The sequence below is a fragment of the Vanacampus margaritifer genome, chromosome 15 (assembly GCF_051991255.1).
Source record: "Vanacampus margaritifer isolate UIUO_Vmar chromosome 15, RoL_Vmar_1.0, whole genome shotgun sequence".
Lineage (NCBI taxonomy): Eukaryota > Metazoa > Chordata > Actinopteri > Syngnathiformes > Syngnathidae > Vanacampus > Vanacampus margaritifer.
The window spans coordinates 14,459,689-14,472,562 of record NC_135446.1 but is presented as its reverse complement, the minus strand read 5'-3'; the positions used below and the strand labels follow the sequence as shown (position 1 = coordinate 14,472,562).

Sequence of the window (12,874 nt, the reverse complement as noted above, 5' to 3'; positions counted from 1 at the left end):
CGCTCGCCCGCTTCGAAAAGACAAGTCGTGGTCGGATTGATCCGCTGCAAAGGGACATACACGAGGTTACTATCTTGAACTGGCCGGCTCGTATACTATGTTGGAAGAGTTTAACGACAGTGCCTTGACATTTGCATAATGGCCCCCCATTGTGTACTCCGCTGACTAAAGCTGGCGGCGGAGAGGTTGGTGGAGTGTCGGCCCGCATTGTTGTTCGTTAACATTTGAGTCACTGTGTGTCATTAACAAAGTGCCTCAGCATGCGGGGGCCTCACGTTGTGCTTGGACGCCTATAATGGCTTATCCTGACCGACACGACCCAAGCTGCGTTTGATACTCATCCATTCATTTTCTGTTCTCTCGATTAGGGTATCGGCTGAATGATTAAAACAAGTAATGAAACTGCAGTTGCTTTTTTCCTCAATATTGCAATTATACGAAAGCGTGTTGTTTTTATTTGAAATTTTTAGAGTAATTGAGAGTCAACCTCGTCCATGTTGAGCTGAGGTGGCTTGGGCATCTGGATGACTCCTGGACGCCTCCCTGGGGAGGCGTTATGGGCATGTCCCACCGACACGAAGTCCTGGGGACGACCAAGGACACGCTGAATAGACTGTGTCTCTCGACTGGCCTGAGAGCACGTTGGGATCCCCCTGGTGGAGCTTGACGAAGTGGCTGGGGAGAGGAAAGTCTGGCCTTCCCCGCTAAAGCTGCTGCCCCCTTGACATGACCGTGGCAAAGTGGTAGAAGATACATGGATGGATGGCTTTGTTTTTTGGTCTTTTTTTAGTTTCTGTTTTTTTTAAAGTATTTTTTTCTGTTTTAGCGCCTATTTTTCTGAATATTTTCTTATTTTTTGGGGGGGAATCATTGTATGTTTCTGTTTTTTTCCCCTGTTTTTTTTTTCTTTTTTCAGATTTTATTTTCTCCCAGTTTTTCCTGAAATTATTATTTTTTTGTTCAGCATTTTTTTCTGTTTTTCCTCCGTTCCTGGATTTTTTTTTATATAGAATATTTTTTTTTCATTTCTTTTGATCCCCCCCCCCCCCCCCCTGTTTTTCAGAATGTTTAAAAAAAATGCCAGAAAAAAATTTTAAATCGTTTTTTTTCCCTCAGGAAAAATAAAATCCATAAAATATATTTAAACAATATACTCTGAAAAATAAATAGAAAAACAGCCTGAAAATAAATGACTTTTTTTTTCAAGTAAATGTATGCTTCTGTATGATCGCGATTTCATTTTGATTATTTTTCCCAGTGCTCATCACATGTACGCCAATTTTTTTTTAATTAAAGAAATAAATGAATATATATCAGATTTATTACACATAAACTGAGACTAGAACCTCAACTACTCGTCCACCGCGCTGCTTGCATTTCACACTCACTTTTCACAACAAACAAGCAAAACAGATCGCCTTGTCTACTCGAGTGACACGTTCATCATCTCCCAACACGTCCCCGCAGCCGTTCACCCTCAGCCAATCGCACGCCAGCATCCTTGGAAGACGAGGCTATTTATGAGCCCGAGCACGCCCGAGCGGTCGTACCCACGATCTCGAGGAGATGCTTCAGCCGCAGGTGCTGCTTGTGCTTCTGTTGTCCGCCGGGGTGCTGGTGCAGGTCGGCACCGGTGCCCCCGACGCGGCAGACCTGCTCGCAGAGGCCCTCGGAGCAGAGGCGGCACTGGACAGGGTGAGTCCGATTTTTCAAGTGTTTGTACTTGACTTTAAAAAAAAAAAAAATTAAAGACATCTGTAAATACTTTTTTTTTTTTTAAGTTTAAGATGTTATTGTATGTTGAGCACAGCTAAGTATTTTTATAAGGAGGGAAATGAAGTTCCTGTTTGTTTGTTTTTTAGGTCTGGGCTCGCTCTCTCTTGCTGAGGCTCATCTACGAAGTGGCGACGAGCGACCAGGCTCTCCCCGAGCTTGGCGTGACGTTGATGCGGCGAAATCTTCCTCTTTCCCAAAGAGAGCGCAAGGCGGGTTGCCGCAATTTCTTCTGGAAGACTTTCACCTCCTGTTGATGTGATTGTTAAAATATATTCCCATGATTTAGTGTGTTAAAATTCCGGAATGCCAAATGTATGCTCAACTTTTGAGCAAATTGAGATGAGAGATTTGTGACATTTGTGTTTGGTGGTTTCCCGTGAGATTTCTCATATAAATAAAGTATGTGCCTTGGCTAAGTAATTTACTACCCATTTTTATAGGGGTGTACTCACTTTTGTTGCCAGCGGTTGTAGACATTATTGTTGCAGTGTCGATTTCCAGTTTATGCATTTTAATAAATTTAATTCAGCTTCGTGCTTAGTCAAGGGGGTATATGCCACGAAGGAGGCGGGACTTCCGACTTCCTGGTTTTCACACATCAGCTTTGTTTCCACTTCCTGTTAGCAATGTGTGGGCCTCATCCCAGTTTGTGCACTTCAGCCTTTCTGCCCCTCGGTTGCGCGTTCCTGTCGACGGGTGCGAGCGTGTCTGTCTCAGTTGTCCGAAGCATTTCAGAGAGTTGAGACGCCCTGAGCATCCGCGGGAAGGCGCGGTTGGGGGGCGCAAGGGTGGGGGTGTGAGTGGAACGCGGCTATCCGTGACCGGAAACGACGCTAATGAGTGAAAATCGGAATTCGGAAGTCCACTACCCTAGTCAATTAGACACAAGACACTTTAAAAAAAACTTTTTAATTTTTTTTTTTATTCAGTCACCAAAAAGGGACGTGCTGCAGTACCGTGAGCTCCACTTCACAGCATTTCAAAACGGAGAACCAAAATCAAAACAAAAATACAAGATGAAGCCAAAGCTATATGGCTGATTGTGCAATTGGACAGAACATTCTGACTGTAAAGACGCGTAAACAAAAAAAGGTATTGAGAGTTCACAAGAGAGGGATCAACAATCTGACCGTACAGGTTTCTAGCCCTTTAGTAAACAAAGGCAACAGAGGGACGGCGGTTCGACAAAGACGGTAAATACTGTAACCACAGAGGCTCAAAAAATGACAAGGCCCCCCCGACATGATGAGGGGGCGGGATTGCATCCACAATAGAGGTAACATGCGTACAAAATGCTTTGTTTGTGGCCACAAAATACAAATATTTGCCATTTCTAGTGTCAATATATATATTGTTCATGCAAATATTGAACCCACTGCATGATATATTTTACTTGGCCACAAATTGACTATTATACATGTTTTAGTTTGTTGGATGCAAATGAGTATTTTGTGAACATTTAACATTTCCTGGCCCCAATTTCACATTGTGTACGGCTTCCCTATCTTGTTGCCACAGTTTATTATTTCATTGCCACAAATGACCATTTCGTACCTATTTTGTAGCCACAATTTACGATTTTGTGGGCACAAATTAGTATTTTGCATCTGTTTTATTTTGAAGCCAAAATGTTGTACTTTGTGGCCCAAAAAATATCATTTTGTGCATATTCTACTTATATTATGGCCACAATCGAATGCCCTGCGTCATGTCTGGGGCGCCGTACAAATTAACAAGTGCAAAGGTACACAAGCAAACATCCACATTGGAGGAGGAAGTCTTGATTGATGATTTTCGGTGGCTGTTTTCACCCTGTATACTCCCATCAAACCGTCGACTTCATTGCACCGTTGTAACAGTCCAAAAATAGTATTTGTTGTTGTTGTACACATTCATTACGGCGAAACTTGTCAAACCAATTCAATGTTAAATACTACATTCCTTTAACCTACAGTTCTATAAGGCTACAACACGGCCTGTTCAAATGTAGAAGTCACAGTTATTGTGTTTTGAGGCAGTTATGGATTTTTTTTTTCCCCTGTCATCCTTCAGTTTGAAATTTGTGTGCAAGTAACGGTGTGGTAAGACAAAAATATGTACCAAAACATGACAACGGCTACTTCAAATGTCACTCATTTGGATCAGTAACAATACAGAAACTAGAAAATAACACAACACAAAAGGGCATGCGGACTTTTAAAGCTGCGCGATGTAAAAACAAAAACAAAAAAAAAGCGTTAGCGTCCAACAGCGCGCTGGTCAGCAGTCGGTGGAGATTTTGGCCGAGAGGTCCTGGATCCGCCGGGCGCTGCAGCCCTTGCACAGGATGTGGCCGTCCAGCGGGTAGCAACCGCGACCTTCGCCCTCGGAGGACAGCAGGAGGCCGCATTCCTGCTCAAGAAAGCAAAGGCGTTAAACACTTCACTCACAATAATGTATTGATATGTTTTTTTTGTGTCTTTGAGACAGCTTCTGATATGAAGAGGTCGCTTAAGGCAATGGTGGTTATTTCAAAAATCGGCCAGCAGGTGGCAGCAGAGTATCACATCTGTTGCCAAGCTCTTTTTGCTCGTGTTTTCAACAGGTTTGTGAATAATGATGAAACTTAGCTATGTTCTAATGCTAATGGCTGCAAAACGGAAACAGATATAAATATATATTTTTTTCCTGATGAAAGAAGAGACTCTAATCTTTCTTTTGATAGGTTCCATGTTTTTATAGCAATAGAACAGAATATTCTGTGGACCTTGCAATATCAGTCAAAATCCAGTAATATGAAGAGGTCACTTAAGGCAATGGTCGTTATTTCAAAAATCGGCCAGCAGGTGGCAGCAGAGTATAACATCTGATGCCAAACTCTTTTTGCTAGTGTTTTCAACAGGTTTGTGTATAATGATGAAACTTAGCTATGTTTTAATGCTAATGTCTGCAAAACTGAAACAGATATAAATATAATTTTTTTCCCTGATGAAAGAAGAGACTCTAATCTTTCTTTTGATAGGGTCTATGTTTTTACAGCAATAGAACAGAATATTCGCTCAATAACACATTCTGAGCTACTCACCTAGCCACAACACCCTAGTCCACCAACCGTCGTCATAACAACAAAAGATGCGTTGTGCCGTGCATCAAGCATGTGCACGATCATGTTACATGACTCCATGCCTCCGTTGTGGGTTAGCTGTCGCACAAGACTCACCTCGCAGACGTAACAGTTGACGTGAAAGCTTCGGTCCAGCGCGACGATCCTGACCGTCTCCTCCTGACCCGCTTCGGGCATGATGGGTTTGCCGCACACAGAACAGCGAGGCGCGTACTTCCTGTCGGGAGCGGGGGGCGGGGCTCAATTAGCGGGCGCTCGGCATATGCGTGCGGGGCTGCGCGCGTACCTGTGAAAGTCGTCGATGCAGTGTATCTGCGAGGTGGCGTCCACCGTGAAGGGAACGCCGTCCAAGCAGCAGTTGCACACCACGCATGTGAAACAGCGAGGGTGGTACGCCTTTCCCATGGCGCGCAAGATGCGGTCCAAAATGGGCTTGGAGCACTTTGAACATTGCTCTAGTGTACTCTGGTGAAAGAAAAAAAAAGTTTCAGTTTCAGTTCAGTTTGTAGCTTTGCATATGGAAAGCCGTTTTTTAATATCCAAGCTTAAGGTACAGTTGACCTCAAAATAGACTTGAAGGAAATGAAAAAAATAAATAAATTGCAGGCACGGTGTCATCACTCACAATGTAGCAAGTCTCGCAGTAGCTCTTCTTGTCCAGGGCGTAGAAGGGCTGTCCTCGCAGGCGGGCGTGGCAGACGATGCAGGTGAAGCACTCCACGTGGAACACCTGCTCCATGGCGATGCAGCCGCTGCCGTCGCCCACCACGTTGTCGCCGCAGCGTGCGCAGTGGCCTGGAAGGGGAGGACGGGTGGGGAGGAAAATGGGTCGACGTTTTGGATATCTGTTCTCTTGTTGGGGTTTCTAATAGGTCGTACCGAAATAATCCTCCGCAGGCGGGTGGTTCATATCGTACACGAGCTTCTTGGTCAGACGGTCCAACTCCTCTTCTGGGCGGGTTGGTGCTGGCACATGCTGTGCAAAAAGAAAAAAAAAGAAATTTCATTTATTATTATTATTATACTTTTATTATTTAAATGATTTATTTACTACAAATAATGTATCTATTTATGTCAATGATTATAACTTTATCGCCTCTAAATAATTAGTTAATTGAATACAAATCAAAATTGTATTATTTTAAAAATCCTCTATAAATTTAATTAAGTGACAACTAATCTTTAATTTGTTATAAAAAATATTGTAAAAAATGAATAGATATTAAAGTGTACGTAAAATCACTCCCTAGACTTTTAGCTCAGCTACATTAAAATATGTAAGAACTAGGTTTTTTGTTATTAAAAAAAAAAAAGTATAACCTAAAAATTCTAATATCAATTTAAAAACAAAAAAATCCTTATGTCAAATACATTATTTGCAAATAAATTAAAATTAATACTTTTTATTCTTAAACTAGTTAATTTTATGTACAAGATTCATGGCAAATATATTTTCCATTTCTTAATGATTGATTGTAAATAAAACTTAAAGTACTACTTAACAATTTTTTGTATTTATTGTAATCTATTTATCGCAATGAGTATGTTTCTGTTTTACAAGGTTGATGAATAAAAAAAAAAAATCTGTTTTCAATAACTTGTTGTTAATCAAATGAAAAATACAACTTATTTTGTAATTTACCATAATTTAGCTTAACAGTTGTTAATTCTATTTGTTTTATTTTTTTTACAAAAATAATTAGCGTTAAAGGATCTTTGTGCAGTTTGTCACTTTTTTACTTGCGACTGACACCTCAAAGCGTAACTGCAGCATCTGTGTCCCATTGTGCACGTTTTTTTTCATGACTTCTTTGAATGATGGTGCCCATTTGTCCGTTTTAAAACTCAAACGTAGTTTGCTCCCACCTTGCCTGACTGATAAGCAGGATTCTGCGCCGCTCCCATTTGATTATTTTCCATCCCTCTTTTGGACAAGGCCACCTGGCCGCCTCTTCCTCTCTGCATCTCCTGAGCTTGCGAACTGGGGTGCGCGGGGTACCAGTCCTGCGGGCCAGTTTGAGGGGGCAGGCGCGGCGCATGCTGGCGAGGTGGCGGCGGCGCGTAGGCCTGCTCGGCCTGCCTCCCCGTCTGTGAGTAGGTGACGGGTTGGGCCGTCTTGACCTGCACGCTGAATCTGGGCCCGGTCGGGGTGGAGGCTGTGGTGTAGGACGCCGGCACGGGCTGCGGGTACGGTTTGGAGGCGGTCGCGGCGTAGCGATCCGGCTGGTGAGATGCGGTATACGGGGGTGCGTGGTGCTCACCCGGGTAAGATGTCGGCGGGTGGTACTGGCTCTGGGGGTGAGGAGGGTACCCCGAGGTGGGCCGGCTCTGGGGTGCGACTGCGTTGTAGTGATCCCCTGAGAGGTATTTGTTGTAAGGCACGTTGTCGTATAGCTGCGGAAAACAAACGATAAGTGGTCATTCCTCTGTGTGGACAAATTAGTAGGGGTTCCGATTTTTGGGTGTGCGATTCGATTCAGAATCGATTTTCAATTAAGAACGTTTTTTGCTTCAAAATGATTTGATTGACATTGATTTTTGCTTCAATCTATAGATGTGCAAGGCATTGTAATGATCTACCCCAGTCTGACTCGCTAATGCTAATAAGCGCGCTACTCGCGGCACTTTTATCGCTCAAAAGAAAGGTTCCATACTGCAAAAAAACAACTTTTAGTGGAATAACTTGATTGTAACTTTTTCCTTCTACTCTCTAATGTGGCTACAACTTAACAGTGTATTAGACCGCGTGCAACCACACTGCCCCTCAGTGGCCAAATCGGGTACAACATGAACAGCGCTCCCAATAAAGGCACACAGACAAAGGCAAGACAGTATAAAATAATTTAAATAAAATCGATTTTGGGACATTTAAAATCAATTCTGAATCGTACAAAATGAGAATTAATTTTTTGGCACACCCCTAGAAATTAGGGCCCTGACGTTAGTTCAAGTCAAACTCAAGGCCAAAATATTCTTTGCAATATGTTTGCAAAGCGCAGAAGGTGTCGTACTTGTGTGCTGGCGTCCTGCGGCTGGCCGTCGAGGTCGGCCAGCATGGCAGTGAGCGAGTCAATTTCGGCGTCGATCTTGGAGTGGTGGCCGGCGGTCTTGTCGGGGCCACGCTGCTAAATGAGAGCAAGTTCCCCGTTTGAAAAACAGAAGGTTCGCTGGGCAATGTTGACAAAACACCTACGATCAGCTCGTAGCCGTCCGTGTGGGGGCTCCAGTTGCGCTCGTCTTTGGGCCCGTGTGGAGGCAGGTAATAGTGATCGCCAGGTGAATGATGGATAGGCACACCTTTGCCACAACAGATAGAAATTATAGGGAATTCTCAAAGGGGACATATTATGGACAAATCCCGCCTATATCGTGGTAATTTGACTTCTAGCTATTTTCCTCTGCCTCCGATCCCGAGTTTTTCAGCCACCAAATCCTGGCCAATGTTTCAGAGCAAATTTGAAGCTAGCATCAAAGCAACAAACAAATTTAAAAGATAAAAATACAAACTAAATAATTATATATATATAATTAAAAGTGAATGAAACACATTTAAAAAATAAATTAATATAAAAATGGAATAAAATGACTTTTTTTTTTAAGTTTTTTTTTTTTTTTATCACTTACAATAAATTATTAATGGTCAAACTTGCATTGATTTTTAAGTGGCTTTTCTTTTTTCAAAATCCAGTACAGAACATTTGAATACACATCAATTGTATATAACGTTAATAACACATTTGCCTTTAATTCTTTAGAAAGATTTTGTTTTCAAACTTTTATGTGCAATATATTTTTATATGATCATTATTTAAGTAAGCGCAATGTTTACTCATTTGCTCCCAAAAACGTTCTATTGCAAATATTGCCATTTTTCCCTAAAAAAAATATTTACACGTTTTTTTATGCTAGAGCATACGGAAGGCTTTGATGCAGCCTCTGACCTGAACAGGTTGCTTAAAGCAATGGTAGTTATTACAAAAACGGCCATCGGGTGGCAGCAGAGTATAAGAGATCAACCAGAAGAGCCACTGCAGTAAGCAATAAAAACAAATCTGACAAAAAAAATCTTACCTGTGGGTCCAGTCGCCATGTACCGAGTCGCAATCCCTCCACCTCCCCCTCCTCCTCCTCCTCCATTCTGGTCATAAGGGTTGTATTTTGGCCGGAAGTCAGGCGCACCCTTCTTGTTGGGGGCTCGGTAGACAGCCGAGCTTGCAGAGTGGGACATCTGGGGGACGGCTCGTTCGGGGCTATCCAGAGTCCTCGGTGGCAGCCAGGTAGGACCGGACATGGCGAGATTCTGCGGATTGACACAGGGGGGGCCAATGAGTCCAGCGGAAGGGATGCGTCGCTGTTTTTTCGTTTCCCGTGGCAACGACAGCACGAACAATGGACTTTCGGAGCAGGAAGGCAGCAGCCAGTCGGAAAGGTTTGGGGATTTCCAGCAGCGGGCCCCCCGAAAACATTGGACGCGCACGCAGCTGCGACTCTCGCACCCTCGCCGCCAGCCACCCACAATGCTTATTGTCTTTAGCTGTTTACACCAGTATGGCGAGCATTTCCAAAAAAGGAAATGTTGTGTAATGAATGATAGCACCTGGCACAAAACAATACAGTGCAACTTGGTCCATATTAGAGTCAATACTAGAGGGCAAAAAAAATAATAAGTCACTAAGACTGATCGAGAGAATTTGGGTCGTTTAGCCGTTATAAATCCTCATCGCTAAGAGGATTAGAACCGTGACGTCGCACCACAAATAAACACCAATGCCACAACTTCAAGTGTAAGCTTCAACACTTTTTATTCTAGGGCGGAGCAATAAATCAAATGAATTTGATTAATCGTCAATTTATAAATTGCATCGTTCAAAATTTGCTAAATCGTAAAATCGAGTTTTGTCTTCTGGATTATTAAAAATTGTTGTTCTTAAATTCCGTTAAATCCAAATGTTATTATGGGTTGGGTTGTAATTTTGCACAAGTGACAGAATGCTGGATGGGTGGTTTACAAGACATGTTTACAAATTAATAACTTATGTTATTATGTTAGTTTATGTTAAAACTGATTTTGAATCAGTATACATTATTGTTATCTGAACATTTTGTACAGGATGAAACCTTTAAATAAATGTTTGTTGGGTTTATTAGATTAAAATCATAATCGTATTGAACGATTGGGGGGGAGTGGGATGGGGGTGTATATCGAGATTTTATTTTTTAGTCATTTCGCCCAACCCTATTTCATACACTACATTTAACTTCTGCAATTAAAAAACTGTAAAAAGACGTTAGGGCTGTGCATGTGGCAGATACGATATACATCTCGATACACTACCAATGATGCAATAGATTAAAAATACTTAAGCAAGCAACTCTGATGCGATACGATTCACCTCCTAATCCCGAGGTAGTGGAGGCGAAACATGTCAGCCATAAGGCGCAGCGCGACCTATGTAATATAATTAATGTTTACTAAACCTACAATTATATATATATACAGTATTTTAAAGTATATTTATGTGATAGATTTTTTGGGCATATTATTGAAATTAACATTGGATTTTTTTGTCCCTGTAAAACATGGTCACAATTGACATTAACGAGGCATAGTACAAATTCTTAAAAAAAAAAAAACTAAACATTTCACAGCTGCTTATAAATGGAAAAAACTCTTATTGGTATTGCTGTATCATCATTATTTTTGCCTTGTTTTAATTTTCTGCAGGTCTGGATTTGGATCAGGAGAAATGAAGGTTAACTTACTAATAAATAAATTGAGATTTGACATCAAAAATGGGTGACAGGGCGTCAAACGCAAGCGTATTCCGGTGTTTCTTCTTCTTTTCGGAGTAAAAGTACATGACATTGAAAATGGAAGATACACCCATAATAAACAAACGTGATGAAAAGCGGTTCTTTGTATCCTCGAATCTGTCTGCATCGTATACTAAAATGTAACAAACTGATACATAATTAAAAAATCAAATTCAGCTTTCGCTTTTATTTTGAAGGCTTTAGCAAACAGCGTGCAGCTAGCTACATGTAGCGTTTCATCGCCAACTAAATCGTGCAAACAGCAGCGCAACAGTAACAAATCACAACTGAACAGGCCTAAATAAAAAAAATGTGACTCCGTTCAGAAGTAGCAAGGGGGAAAAAAACAATGTGAGACAGACGTTCCCCTAAACTTCGCAACACGACCAAATTAAAATGGCAGAGGATATTTTGCCGTGACCGGCAACTCTCTTGCTAGAGTTATTTTGCCGTGAACGTCTCTCATAACAAAATCGGTGACAAGTTTCTGGTCACGGCAAAATATCCACTGCGAATTAAAACAAAACAACAAAACCTAGAGAAGGGACGCTTACCACCAGAAACGGCGAACAGCAGACTGACGCGCAGCTCCCATGAAACCTTGCGAGCGAAAAGTTGTCGCCAACGAACAAAACTTTCTTTTTTTTTGCTGAGATGGCGTCGTTAACCTACTTTTGCCTCGGATCCGGAGGCCTACTTGGAAACAGAGCAGCCTCGCGACGCATTCCCGACGTGTGACGTAAGTCAACGTACACGGACGTGGGCGCGCCGGGAACGTGATTTGAGCGCGTGACCGGGTAAAGTTGTCAAAATAAAACAACGGACACATATCAGTTGGACGAGGGGACTAGAATAACACTGAGACAGGGGTCAAAAAATTGGTCTATGCAATTCAAGTCGTTATCTTACATAAATAAAGTTTAATAATAATAATAAAATAATAATAGTTATTTGTTTTCATAAAAAACTTATATAGATTTAAAAAATCATGTATTTAAGATTAAGTCATAACATCATGAGGATGAATTCATAATATTTCCACAATAGTCGTTACATTACAACACCAAAGTAGTTTGTTTTCAAGAAAGAAAAGAGAAAAATGTCGAGATTACTCATATTATTGCAGGAATTAAATTCAGTATTTTTTAGGTCAAAAAGTTGATAATTCTTTAGATAGAAATTCGTTTTTTTTTAAGATTAATGGCATAATATTAAAAGCTGTAGGGCCTATATGTATTTTTTTTTAGATAAAATATGTATATTTTGAAACATATATATATATATATTTATTGTTTTCAAGATTAAAGCGTTGACGACGACTCTTGCCAAAAACCTGGACAAACAAAGACGGTTTCCTGGGATATCCCCCACTTCCTCCCTTGTCCGGTTGATGCTTGCCCTTATATGTCCACACAGACGGCAAATTGCAGGAAGTCTTTGTTTTTGTCAACACGTTGGCACCAGTTTGAGGGATTTGGGTCAACGTTGGGGCTAGCGAATACTGACACACATGTGAAGGGCAGGAAACCCCCCCCTGCCCCCCAGCTTTGCCAACGGGACAAACTCAATGGTTTCCACCCATTGGAGAACCCGTTTAGTAATGGTCTCACTTTTTCTTAACCCCCCACACACACACACTTCTACTCATCCGTTGTTCTCACAATGCCTGGAAGCGGCCGAGACCACCTCTGTTTTCTTTATCCCTGTTTTCCTTTATGTGCTTTCCTTTTATTACAAAGCTGACCCAATGACTATGCAACACTCCCAAACATATTTTATTTACTGTGTTGCAAAATACAAATGCACATTAAAGTGTAGCAGAAAACTAAATTGCAATTTCATGTAATTTGATCAAAGAAGACAAACATAGGTCATACTTATCTTTTGAAAAGGTATTAGAGGTAAAAAAAAATAAGTGCATATTTTCAAGATTAAAGTGGTATTATTAAGTGAATATTGTAATATAGTTAATAAAAAAGTTTTATATTTGTAAGACCAAAATTGTATATTTCGAGATTAACAGCGCAACGAGAACAGAAAAAGTTCAGTATATTTTTTTATTTTTAAATGGTAGTATTTTCCTAGTTAAATTGTCGTGTTTTCACTACATAACGTCATGCATTTTCAAAATTAAAGTTGCAAAATTGGACTGTATTTTCAAGACAAAAATGTGAATTCTTG

The 12,874-nt window shown here is 41.1% G+C and overlaps 2 protein-coding genes across 4 annotated transcripts in view; one reads left to right on the top strand and one right to left on the bottom strand.

Annotated features, from left to right (window-relative positions):
* The first annotated feature begins 1,431 nt into the window (after positions 1-1,431).
* Positions 1,432-2,132, top strand: sst5 (somatostatin 5). The gene is made up of 2 exons (XM_077545189.1): positions 1,432-1,695; positions 1,863-2,132. Exons 1-2 carry the CDS (start codon positions 1,567-1,569, stop codon positions 2,028-2,030), a joined length of 297 nt encoding a protein of 98 aa, XP_077401315.1. The 5' UTR covers positions 1,432-1,566; the 3' UTR covers positions 2,031-2,132.
* A 545-nt stretch (positions 2,133-2,677) lies between these two features.
* trip6 (thyroid hormone receptor interactor 6) overlaps positions 2,678-12,874 on the bottom strand; it is a 24,894-nt gene continuing 14,697 nt past the window's right edge. Inside the window, exons 1-10 of one of the 3 annotated variants that reach the window (XM_077543546.1) lie at positions 11,248-11,479; positions 8,951-9,179; positions 8,073-8,176; positions 7,891-8,001; positions 6,746-7,273; positions 5,759-5,855; positions 5,505-5,674; positions 5,166-5,344; positions 4,976-5,096; positions 2,678-4,167 (exon numbers count right to left, since the gene is read on the bottom strand). In XM_077543546.1, coding sequence (XP_077399672.1) covers positions 4,036-4,167; positions 4,976-5,096; positions 5,166-5,344; positions 5,505-5,674; positions 5,759-5,855; positions 6,746-7,273; positions 7,891-8,001; positions 8,073-8,176; positions 8,951-9,170 — 1,662 coding nt within the window. In that variant the 5' untranslated portion in view covers positions 9,171-9,179; positions 11,248-11,479 and the 3' untranslated portion in view covers positions 2,678-4,035. Of the gene's footprint in view, positions 4,168-4,975; positions 5,097-5,165; positions 5,345-5,504; positions 5,675-5,758; positions 5,856-6,745; positions 7,274-7,890; positions 8,005-8,072; positions 8,177-8,950; positions 9,180-11,247; positions 11,480-12,874 lie in introns of those variants that run through there. The other 2 variants (XM_077543543.1, XM_077543544.1) reach the window with 2 other exon arrangements.

What these genes read in the sequence shown, in the direction of transcription:
- sst5 (XM_077545189.1), top strand. Translation starts at nt 1,567, where the DNA reads ATGCTTCAGCCGCAGGTGCTGCTTGTGCTTCTGTTGTCCGCCGGGGTG. An exon ending in CAGAGGCGGCACTGGACAGG is followed by an intron (nt 1,696 to 1,862) that starts GTGAGTCCGATT and finishes TTTGTTTTTTAG; the next exon opens with GTCTGGGCTCGCTCTCTCTT.